Raw genomic sequence first — 12,865 nt, forward strand, 5'->3', positions numbered from 1 at the left:
TGAACTGCTGGTTAGCCTAAATTATGCTAACATAGAGGCTGGCTTGCCTGGGGATTGTTAATATAGTGGCTAGTTATCCTACGGGATAGATAGCCTGAAGTTGTTAATATAGCCCCTAGCTAGCCTGATGATATTATATAGCTGCTTGTTAGCCTGAGGATGTTAATATAGCCCCTAGCTAGCCTGAGAATGTTAATATAGCTGCTGATTAGCCTGAGGATGTTAATATGGCTGCTAGTTACCCTCAGGATGTAAAGCGCAGGCGGGGAGAAGGCGGGAATCATCGGCACCGGTGTGACTGTCAAGCCGCCAGTGCCCTGTGATTTCACCCCCGCGGTGGAATGACAGTCTTAGCTGCACGCTAAGCTACGCTAGAAGAGATGCGCTAATGACACACTGCGTAGGCTGACGCTACCATTAGCCTAACGCTACCATTAGGCTATACTCTCTGCAGCAGCAGCAGCAGAAGGAACCAACAGGAACACAATTCTGTCATTACAACCGAGCGAGACATCTAATCAGGGTGGCGGGGTGGTTGGGGGAGTCACCGGTCGTATTCTGAAGGTGATGGGGGGTTTTGAGGAGGACTACTGTAGGTCTGTACGCTAGCAGACTAAAGCGAACCGGCAACTGGGACAACGGTTGCCTCGCACACGACGAGATTCAAGCTGGGAAACAATCAATCACACACAAAATAATCGCCCCGATTCAGTTAATCACAAACTGATGGGTACAAATAAACCTTAAAAAACAATTTAAGAAATCCTAAAATGATCTCCCTCCCGATAGTTTTAGGATTTCGTGCATTGTTTTTAGACACAGGCCAGCTGGCACACTGACACACTAACTCGCCAGGCATCTGTTTGGTCCTAAGTACCGTTTAGGAACCTCTAGTTGGCAGCCGTATCGCCACGAACACGGCAGCCAGCTGGAACCGAGGGCTCCAGTTTGAGAAGCCCATGTGGAAATGCCTCGGCAACCCCCTGCATAAGACTAAACCATCCCATTCACGGACCGCCACCACCTCGTTGGGTAGGTAGAGTACATACCGACTCCTATACAGATCTATTATGAGTCTGATACGATTTGTGGTTAGGGATGTGCTGATATCACAACCAATTTGAGAATAAAGGAGATGACTGCTGCAACTATTGGACGACAAAACTCAAATTACAACAAATCGAACAAGTATTTTGATGTGCCATTAAGGAAAAGCATTTTAAAAACAGTTATTCCGTGATTGGCTAATCAAAGTACTTTGAATCCAGTTGGGGGAATATTAATACTCAATTTTGTAGCAGTACTTTGCTATGGTAGAGTCGCTAGAGTCGGTATTAGAAGTATGGAATGTACTCACCAAGCTGGCTGTCATTGATGGCATCTGTGAAGAAGAACAACAAGAAAACTCATCAGTCAACAGCAAAGTTAACAACAACATTCAACAAACAACCACCCAAAAGAAATCAAGGACAACATGAGGTAGGGATATTAAATTGTGAAGGTAGATAATTGCGGTTTCTTTTGGGTTTTGTGACGTGGCCGATGTTTAGTCTGCCCGCCGAGTCGATGCGTTCTTTGACTTGCCTGGGCCTGTTTAACCGCAGAACACTGGTAGGTATGTGTGCGTACGTGCACAGATGTGTGCGTGTGTGTGCGCGTTTGTGTACGTGGACAAGTGTGTTTGTGTGTCTTGCACAGCTCTGTGCATGCGTGTAGCATCTCTGGTATGTTTGTGTCACGGTCCAACCAACTCACTACCCACAGTGCAGGTGTTGTGTCTATGTCTCTACATTATGGTTTACTATTCCAAAGGAAGTGAAACACAGTGGCTATTTACAATAATACAATCAACTATTGTGGTTCTGAACTGCACAAATATTTCAGTTTTGCAATTGGTACAAATAATCTTGTTACGTGAAGGGAATTCTAGCCAGAGCTCTCCCTGAACAGGTAGACCAGCACAGATGAAGAAATAGATGAAAAGATACATAAATAGAGATTTATAATTGCCATGTCGATATAGAGCACAACAAATCTGTAGCTTGCTGACATCGCCCTGGCTCACACTGACCAGCGAGTCAGGCAGAAGCGATGACATCACCGGAACAAACCGGAATAAACCACAACAAAATAGGCCACAGCTGTTAGCATCTTTAGGCTACAAATTAGACTGAATATGTCACTGAGCATCAGATCAGCCCGGACACACACACACACACACACACACACACACACGGAGGAAGATGTAAGAAGTGGGTATTTGGTACAAAAGCTGAATTATGGAGACGTTTTGAATTATACATGCCGTGCGCTCCAGAGAACCATGTTAGAGGAGTGTGGGAGAGGCATGGAGGTAGCATGACACTTTGGGAACCATACAACCACAAAGGAGATTCTATGCAAGCACCATTATACCTTGTGGCGTGCATTATCGCTTATCAACGCATCAGACTAATTATTCTCAGGGAGAGCGGGGGCACACACACACGCACACTGTCACCATAACTCTGCATCAAAACACAAAACATGTCCGCCATACCTATAGGCTTCCCTGCATGGGCTCATAGAGGGAAACAAGATGGAGGTCAGAATCTAGGATACTGTCGCCACAGCTGTCTCCATGACAACGACTGGATTATGGGACATAAAGACAGGCTCCCTAGAGCTCTCGAAACCTTCTCACAAAGTCGTCACAAACCCCTCATTCTCCCTCAATAGGTCGGTACCTATGATACTACTTTAAGTTATGGAGTGCTTATTCAGTTTTAACTCTTTCGATTTCTACCAGTGTGCGTTACTTCCTGAAGAACAGCCACATCTCCAGTCTGGGATTAATAAATTACATTGTATCCCATAATCCGATCCAGTGATGTAAGAGCGGAGGAGGAGGAGGAGGATTCTCAGCAGTTAGAGGAAGAATTGGGGGACCATCAGCTGAGCTAGAAGAAGGAGAACAGGGGTCCCTCTCCCCCAGACCTCCACCCGGAGCCTCCAGTGCTAAAAATATCCCCCGGCACCTCAGGGGGAAGGCTTCCCCCGAAACAGCTCAATAATTCACTGGCGGGGTGGGGTGGTAACCATAGGGTGGGAACCAAAGGGTGGGGTGGGAACCTTAGGGTGGGACACAGGGGTGGATGGGTATGGGGACAAAGAACAGAGAACTCTGAGCAGAGGTCTCTGTGAAACCACACAGGGTGGGACTGTGCGGAACACCCCTAGGACGAGACGGTTCCACTTTGGAACATTTGGAAGGAATCACCAAGACGCTTTTATCCAAAACCGCATCAACAAGTGAAGGCTACTTTTGAACCACAGTAGGCGTTCAATATCGGAGCAGCTGAAAGCCAGAAAACCACCTCTGGCTTTCAGTTTTATTTATGTAAAATTATGGTAGATTAACATTGGATCATATTTTATCTCATATCATGGTCTGTTTGATAGTAGTTTGGAGCGTCTGATAATTCAAGGGATATAGCGATTTGTGTTCGTTAAGACATTTGAACTTGTTGGCAACAAGGCTGTGTTATGCTTTTTGTCAAGGAAGAATGGGAGCGTCTAGCTAATGGCATTATGGGGTCCCCCGACACACACACACACACACACACACACACACACACAAACAAAGGGTTGGGGGGGGGGGCCGTCATTAAACAAAGATACAGCCCGTCTCCCAACCCCCCTTCAACACCTGACATCAGACCCCCCCCTCCCCCTCCCACCACCGCAGAGGTGAAGGTCAAAGTGGAAGAGAGAGGAAGACGAAGCCGGGGCAGTGAGATCAAAGTCAACGGTCACCTCAGACGAAAACATTCACCGCTCAGCTCAAAAACCTTGAGAAGCCTGACACCTTCTGCTTCCCCGAGAGACATTTCAACTTAAGCTGTCCTCAGGTAAGCAGTTTGGACCGCTGCTGGACTGAGTCAGGAGGTGCTTCATTGTGAATAGAATAAAAAGGATCAAATAATCCCAACAGTTTAAACCGGTGGTGTTTGATTTCGCTGCAGTAGGTACCGTGTGTGTGTCGCTAGGGGTGAAAGAAAGAGCAGATACCTCGTTTTTTTCTTTCATTTCATGCGTTTCACAAAGAATCATAATCCACACGCCTCACATTAGTTTAAGGCACTCTGTGTGCATTCTGATTTCAGCATCCGTGGATTTCTAACGAAACACTTATGAATGACAGAGGCGAAATGAGGTGGGATATTTTCCACTCGCCCGAGCTCGGGAGCGTTTCATCTCGCTGCTCAAACGCCGGCTTTCTTATTCTGCTTCGGCTTCTTAATGCTGCGGCATTCACGCGCCACGCCGCTTATCGAAGCGCCACGCAACACTTGATGGAATTTGCCGGCGTACAATGGTTGGAAAACACACTTCAAAGGCTCCATGCATCTAATCTCTCCCTCTCTGCTCATTGGCTGATAATACGCTCCTGCCTGCCCAGCCTTCACACAGATCTGAACTGAGGGAGTCTCATCCCTGACTCTCTCTTTCTCCCCCTTTCATTGTGGGGGGGGGGGGGGGATGTTGGGTGAGGGGGTAGTACTGCAGTCAGCGGGAATATCTGCAGAGCTGCATAACAGAAGCGCCTTGCCCACTCTTACGTAAAAGTCCTACTTTCGCTATTATTTATTTTTCTACACGTACAAATGCACACGGTCCTGGATGTTACTTGTGCATGGATGTGCACACTCAACACTCACACACACACACACACACACACACATACACACGAGTGACAGCCCAGCACAGTGACCTAGTTTTCCCTGAGTGGCCCAGATCCGGCATGATGACTGCTCAGATCTGCTAAGGGGGTAAAGTCCTCCTGGGCTCGGGGTGGTTGGTCGACCTCAGTGATCACTGGCCCCCCCACCCGCCCCCAGGTCAAATCCCACCGCCACGGGATTCATCGGGGCCGGGATCTGGGCCGGCTCTCACCTCCACATCCCTCCATGACAGTGCGGTCCCATCAAAACGCCATGCCACGCGATTAATAACCCACCCCGTTGACTTTGAATCGGGGCGCAGTGACGTGCGGTGCGCCGGCTTGTTTGGAAGGCTTGCGGCGTGCAAAAGAAGTAGGGCAAAAATGTAACTTTGGTTAACGAACGGCGATAAGCACATTGTAACCCATTCCTGGCCCGTTTTATCCGGTGGTTGACATTAAGAGAATTCCGGTGAATATTATCCCTCGGTTTTCGAGCTCTTCCATCAACAAGGCTGTAAGCTCCCACCAGAAGCGACTAGGGGGGGGGGGGGGGGCACACGACGACTGTGGTCTTGATGGCCAGGCTGGCAACGCAGCGCAGGTGTCCGGGATCAGTGCATCCCATCCGGACTCAGGGGGGCAACGGGGGGCACAAGGGGGGGCGGAGGAGACCCTGCTGGTGAAGTGCGATGCGTTTGTTCAGCATTGAGAACGGGTCAAGGGACTGATTTTCTACCCCCCCCTCCGCAGCCCCCATGCCCTACATACTCTGCTCCAACCCCACAGGGCTGACAGCGGGAACATGTGCGGCGAGGTCTCAGCGTGGCGATGGAGATGCTATCGCTAAGCGGGCATTAGCATTACAAAGGGCTGCGTTCGAGAAAAATAAACACTAAATAAAACCTCCGGGTTCCGGATGAAGTTTTCCGCGGTATTTCCGTGTCGAACAACACAGGGGGTTTACGTCGAGGCGTGACGGCATGAGAGGTGATGAAGTAGAAGAGGAGGAGGTGTGGTGAGCGAGAGTAGCTCGCGGGCCGGTGAAATTGGCTTTTGCTTTCATCTGATCTGATCGGAGCTAGGTACGCTGCCAAGGGGTGTGGTCCCCGAACAGGGAGTCTGGCACCCCAGCAGTGGAGTGGGCGGGGCTGTACTCATGGGCTGCTCGTGGACCCCCAACAAACCTGATTACCTGGATGCCTGCGCCTCCAGGGCCTGGTATTGGCTTGTTTGTATGTGGACCTCTGCATATAGAAGATTATTCTTCAAATACTGTAGATTAGATCAGGGGGATAAGGGATAGAGTAGTGGTAGCTTGTATGGCCGACAATGTTGGCATCATTCCTGACGGCATCCCCCTCAAACCCACCCCCACCTGCTTCTGAACAACATGCCTTTGGTCACTTGTCACTTTGTATAAAAGTGTTTAACCAAATAATGAATGTGTTAAACAGATGTAATTCCCCCAATGTCAATTGTATAAACACCTATTACGAATCAGGTTAGTAGCACACTATGGACGAATAACTTCAACCAGCGGCCTTCTGTGAGCCACAGTAACATCGCTACAATTGTCCCACAACATTGTAGGACAATACAAAACCATGGTATAGGTTATTGATAGGAATCCAGAGAACATTGGAGTACAAACCTTTACTTTGTCGGCACATGTCATGTAGTCCATGTTTAAATAAAGACGTCAACGTCACCCAAACCATGTTTTCTAGACGTTATAGCGGTAGAAAGGGTCAGAAGAGGCCGAGTGGTTAGTGTGTTCAGCTCCCAGCCCTAAAGGCTCCATGCCCAAACCCCGACCCCAACGTCTAGTGCACGTTGCCTGCTTAACCACTGCAAAAGACGTTGGATAGGAGCGACTGCTGTAAGGATGCAGCCTCAGTAGAGGAAGCCGACACGCTCTCTTAGCATCAGTAGCCCCAGTAACAGCAACGCCAGGAGGAACCCCAGCTCCGTGTTAACTGACTGGAGACGGCAGTGGAAGCGACACGCGGCTTTTTTTACCACTGAGGGTTCGAACGCGTTCAGACATCCTGATGCTTTAAAATGTCAGCGCTTGAACCAAACGCCGGATGAAGTGCGTGGCTGAGCGAGGTAATTTTGAGACCAAAAGCGTGCGCGTGGGGGTGGGGGTCGGAGGGGGGGGGGGGGGGGGGGCTGAGCGTGCGGCGATGCTATCCGGGTCGCTGTGATCTAATCAGGTGTGAATGAAAGCACTTGGCTGAGCTCCAGGCATCTCCACCCCCGCCCTACCCTCAGCACCACACAACCCCTACCCCGCTGTCGTCATCATGGCCCAGGGAGTCGGGGGGGTAGAGAGGGGGGCAGGGAGGGGGGCAGTGCAGGGAAGCGGGATAAGATATGGTAAGCGTGTACATTCGCACATGGACAACTGCACACACATTCACGAACGCACGCATACACACTCCCGAAAAAAGAAAAAAAACGCACATACATGACTACACACACACACAGTTTTTTGTATACAATATTTTTCAATTGTGGCACAGAAAAACTGATAAGGCCAGAGAAAAAAGCAGTTTCTGAGGGCTACTCTGTCATATTTTAGTTGTACATAAAATTATAAAGCATCAAATAATACTAACCTGACAATAATTGTATATCAATGGATTATTCCATTTTTTTGTTAATGATTCTTCCTGAGCATGTTTCATTTCAAAAGTCAAATCTCCAATGATAATGACTATTTTAAAATGGTGATTTATTGGGGAAGTAATGAATAATAATGATGAATAATAAATATCAATGAATAATAATAAATATGTTGTGTTCAGATGCGGTGCCAAAAACTCCAGAAATGTTATTTCTCTTCTCTCTCCTCCGTCTGTCAGCCGTCTGTTAGCCCCGCCCCCAAAGCCCACCATTCAAATGAGGGCAGTTCTGCTTTCAATGGCCCAAGGTTTCCACCAATCAGTGAGCCCTAGCCACGGGCTCTTGCAGAATCAGCCAATCAGGTGGCCCTGAGTGCGGCACATGACAAGGTGGGATCCTGTCTGTCAAGCGGCTCATATAAAGGGCACGCAGGGAAAATGTGGAGCAGTTCAATAAGTTAGTAGCCGGCTACTTTGTCTGGCTAGTTCCTCTCAGAGTGTGTGTATGTGGGTGTGTGTATGTATGTATATGTGTGTGTTAGTGCGTGCATGCCTGCATCTACGTGCGCTTGTGGTTTGGTGTGCGTGGGAATGTGACTGTTTGTTTATCTATGCAGAAGTGAGAATGGAGAGAGAGAGAGAGAGAGAGAGAGAGAGAGAGAGAGAGAGAGAGAGAGAGAGAGAGAGAGAGAGAGAGAGAGAGAGGAGAGAGAGAGAGAGAGAGAGAGAGAGAGGAGAGAGAGAGAGAGAGAGGAGCAGAAGCAGGGAAAGGGGGGGGAGAATCTGGATGCAGACAGAGAGCGAAGCGGGAGAAGAGAGCGCTCCATAGACAACCAGACAGAGTGAGAGAGCGAGAGCGAGAGAGAGACAGTGACAGAGACAGAGTGACAGAGAGAGAGAGAGACAGAGAAGCACACATTGATCCCATTTCAGCAGATACCAGCCGCCATGGGGCACGAAGTTCATCTCACGCATGGAAGAATTTTGTTTTTTTCTGCGTTATGCTTTGTTTTTTCCTCTCTTTTTTTTTGCTGATGAAGTTTTTTCTCACACTCCAATCTTCCGCTCCGACTTAAAGAAGAACTGAAAGCGTTTGGCAGTTGAGGTAAGCGTTTTACTCCAGGGAACTTATTCTTGTTGCATGCACTTCTTGTATAATGACTGACCATGAGGGAATAATTCTGGTATGTTCATGAATTCCAAATATGCGTGTTGTGTAAACGTGTCAACTCTCCTGCCAACTGGGCCAGCTCTGAGGCTTGGGTCTGCTCCTCGTCTCGTCGTTTAAAACGGACTCACACACACACACACTTTTTTCCCAATTCAAGACTCTGGTGGGAAAACTAGATTATCTGGGGGTCTGATTTCGTGGCACATTTATTCGCTTAACCGGGATGGCAGGCTGTAAGGAAAACAAAAACACATCCAAAGGGAAAAGTAACCCAAGACCCAGCCAAACAGCAGCCAGGGGAAACACGTGAGCAAATGGAGGTTGTGGTGGAGGATTGTTTAATGGTGCGTGTGTTACGTGGTGTTTGAACGCTGAAGTTTGTGGAACAAAGTGTACCAAGTCTTCTCCACAAGAGGATCAGTGTGTGGGATCTGAAAGGGAAGTGTGTGTCTGTCTGTGTGTGTGTGCATGTCTGTGTGTGTGTGAGAAAGAGGGGGGAAAAGAGTGAGAGACACAGACACATTGTGTGCATCGGACAAAGTTTGCAAAGTGTGAAAAAGAGCGCGTGCACCAGCGTGTGCGCATGTGTGTGCGTTCTCTGTGGGAATGCAGCCTGCGGTTGCCGGTAGCCATGTTTGCATGGGAGGAACTGAGCCAGACAGCAGACAAAGCGACTCTCCCAGACAGGGGCAGGTCAGCTATTAGCGGGCCGACTGGAGGCCAGGTCAACCAGCTGCTACCACCGCGCACACAAGCCCCCCCGCCCGCGCTAGCCCCCCATGCTAGCTGCCCCTACACCTCGCACAGCGCTAACCCTACCCCCCCACTACCCTCGGCGCTAGCTGCGAGGAGGGGCGCCTGTCGGCCGCGGGGTGAGAGGGTTCACTTCACAACCACCTCTTTAAAGAAGAAAAAAAACGAAAAAAGAAAGAAAAACTAGGGGCACTCAACCTCACCTTGCACCTCACTCCCATCCCCCTCCACTCCTCTCTCTCTCATTCTCTCTCGCTCTCTTACTCCCACCCTTCTGTCTGTGAGCGTTTCTCGCTGGCTTTGGCCCTGTCGTCAAATTAAGTTGAGGAGAAATATGTGTGGTGGAGCAGTCGCGGGCGTCACAGGAAGTAGTGGAGCGGCTAAATATAGCAGGACCGGCAGAAGAGGAGGAAGAAGAAGGAAAGCCTATGATTTCCACAAAGAGAGAAAGAGTCTGTCTCTCTCCCTCGTGTGTCTGCTTTATTGCAGGGGTCACTGGGTCCGGAGTTCGCGACAGGAAGTAGGGCCGATCGCCGCTTTCCCGGGCTGCCCTGCTTTTGTCCCAAAGCCTCGCTAATCCTCCGCAAACGCTGCGGCAAAGAGTCGCAACATCGGAACACACACACACACACATACACCAGACCCCTGTGCCAACACAAATACACAATATTACACACACGTACGTAAAAGGCATAAAAAAAAGGGAAAAAAAAAAATCCATAAAAAAGTGGTGATTGAACGCCAGAAACCGGCTTTGAAGGTTGTTCATGAGAGGATAAAACAATTCTGCACCTCAAGCCTCGATTCAAAACCAACCCGTCTGTTATTGGGAACATGTGCTATTTATAACTTGTAAAAATATGTAAATATATCGTGTAACATCATATTTGGATGACGTCTGGGCTTCTTTGTGCGTGTTTATATGCATCCCCCTACAAAACAACAATCTGACAAAGGCCGAGCGGGAGCGAGCCAGAGACAGGGAGCGGAGAGATTATGAGTCAGCCGGGGAAATGCCTTAACATGTAGTGTCTTGTTACCGACCCATACACATCTGCACTCGGAGCGCCGGGACCGCCGCGCAGGGGCTGCACATTCAGTACGCGGGCGGTTAGAAACCAACAGCCCCCCCACCCCCCCTAGACACACACACACACACTATGAACCACTTGGTAAGGCATTGCTGACACAGGGCTCCGTGGCACCTTTAAAAAAAGCCCAGAGTGAACGCGTGACTTGTTGATCGACAAACGACTGGCTTTAGGGCCCTGGCGCCCTGTGGCTCTGACCTCCCCCCCCCGCCCCCACGCCATGGGCCGGACTTTGGTCCCCCGAGAGGCCCGGCGGCTTGCTAGGCCGTTCTCCCTCGACCCCCATCGCTCCCCCCCAGGGCAAGCGTACCTGGATTTGAATAGAAACCAGACAGCAATGCCCCCCACCCCACAAGCACACACACACACACACACACACATAACCACACACACCCTACCCCCCCAGCCCTGTCATCGCTCCATGAACGGGACAATGAGGATTTGTTTAGCGGTCGGACGCGAGCCCCAGCAGCACAAAGCGCACCCCCCTCTTTCAGCGGTAAGGAGGGTTGGGGGAGGGGGGGGCGGATGATGACGGCGGGGGGCAGGGGGACGGGGGGACGGGACTGCAGAGCTCGGATTAGAGAAGTGCTCTGAGCGGGGGGGATGGGCCCGAGACCCGACAGGAAATTACTGCCTTTGATGAGGCGGTGGGAGCACTGCACGGTGCTAGAGCTGCCACCCAGTCATCTCCTCCTCTTCCTTCTCCTTCTCTACTCACCTCCTGCTCCTCTCCACCACCTCCTACCCTCCAACACCTCCTTCCATCTCCTCCTCCTTCCCCTCCCCCCACCTCCACCACGTACTAGCCAGGACCTCCTCTTCCTCCTCCTCCTCCTCCTCCTCCCCCTCTCTACCAGCCCTTACTCTTCGCTAGGTCCATCCCCTCCTCCTCCACACTTCCCGCCTCCTCCCTTCCGCAACCCGGGAGGGAAAAGGGAGACACATTTGGGAGAGAGATCTTCACCGAGCACTTCCCACGTGTCAGCTCCCCGCTTGTGTTGACGGAGCTGTTAGACGGAGCAGGGAGCGGTTGGAAACATCTCTCTCTCGCTCTGTCCCTCCCCCTCTCCCAGTCCCCCTCTCTCTATCTACCCCTCCGAGTGTTGGATGAGATCGCCCCGTGGAAATCCTGTTAAACCCAGCGCCCGCAACGACAAGCAGTTCACGTGATGTCCCCGAGCACACAATCAGGGAAACCAGAGAAATAAACTCCACTCTAAACGCTTCCAAATCAAAATAAACCCTTTAGGCTAAAACCCTGAACAGATAGAGCAATATAAATCAGAACCAAGGAGACGTCGTCTAAGGGTGACAGACTTGTTGAAACAAACCATTGGAAAAAAAAATTATCTTTTTTTTCTCTTTTGACTCCTAAACCAATTGTCATTTGTCTCGCCGAAGTGCAAACCATCCATCTTCAGTCGTAAGTTTTAAGCACTCTGTTGATCGGGTGAAGGGTTTTTATTATGCCATATTTGGTTTAAAACGAGCGGGACAGATGGCGAATTCAGCTCTTACTCGCTCTCTCTCTCTCTCTCTCTCTCCCTCCAACTCCCCCTCTCCCCACCAATGAAATAAACATCCTGTCTGTCTGGGAACAGGACGTGGATCCTCTGACATTAAAGGGAATCTCTGAACACACAACGATGAGACATGAAGTAGAGTGGCAAGACAGCACGCACGCACATATACGCACGCATGCACACGCACACACGGCTCCCTCCCCGGCTTGCTGAAGAGACTGGGGCTGGTGAAGAGGGAGGGGGCGGGGGATTGCGTGGGTGGGAGAGGGGGGGGGGGGGGGGGGGGGGGGGGGGGGGGGGGGGGGGGGGGGGGCGATGTTATGTTCAGTGAATATCAGGGTCGATTAGGGAGAGGGCCCGTCTGGCCGAGACACACGGCAGATTAAGCGGACGCCCCGAGCTCCGGCCCGTCTGCCGCTCTGACCCACATCGCCGTGATGTCACTTCCCATTCCCCCGACTGCCCGATGATGTCGCATCAGCTGAGCGCGAAGCCCATCTGTGTGTGGGTGTGCGTGTGTGCGTGTGCGTTGCATCCCCCCCTAGGCAGGATTGGGGGAGGGTGACTCACGATGTAAAGTCTTGCTGCGGTGCTGTCACGTTGCTAGTTGCCGAGTGTCCTCCCTGCAATGGCCTCTGGGACAAGTAGTTCTCATGATTATGATGCCGGTGGACCGTGCATGATGCGTTCAGACATACCGTCACTGGCCATGTTCCATGTTTATGCATGGCTTTATATGGTGCTATGTACTGGCTGGCAGGCTCACACAAGAGAGTCTTTGAATCCAAGCCGAATGGTACAGTGTTCAATTCCCAATTCGCCCAGTCTACCTAGGCAGTCGAGACAGATACCCTGATGACTCTCGCTTTTTAAATAGCCAATCACTACTAATCACTAGGACAGAGAGGCCTGATGGTGGAGGTGGACAGAGGGCCTGATGGTGGAGGTGGACAGAGGGCCTGATGGTGGAGGTGGACAGAGGGCCTGATGGT

The 12,865-nt window shown here is 50.6% G+C and overlaps 1 protein-coding gene across 2 annotated transcripts in view; it reads right to left on the reverse strand.

Annotated features, from left to right (window-relative positions):
• nr6a1a (nuclear receptor subfamily 6, group A, member 1a) overlaps positions 1-12,865 on the reverse strand; it is a gene marked incomplete at its 5' end in the record, with an annotated part of 67,038 nt that overhangs the window by 26,192 nt on the left and 27,981 nt on the right. Inside the window, one exon of one of the 2 annotated variants that reach the window (XM_079749510.1) lies at positions 1,358-1,381. The exons of the other annotated variant lie outside the window; for it this stretch is intronic. Within the exon in view, the coding sequence (XP_079605636.1) occupies positions 1,358-1,381 (24 nt within the window). The remainder of the gene's footprint in view (positions 1-1,357; positions 1,382-12,865) is intronic. 2 annotated transcript variants of the gene reach the window in all.

Source organism: Pollachius pollachius, assembly GCF_949987615.1.
Source record: "Pollachius pollachius genome assembly, chromosome: 1".
NCBI classification, from domain to species: Eukaryota; Metazoa; Chordata; class Actinopteri; order Gadiformes; family Gadidae; genus Pollachius; species Pollachius pollachius.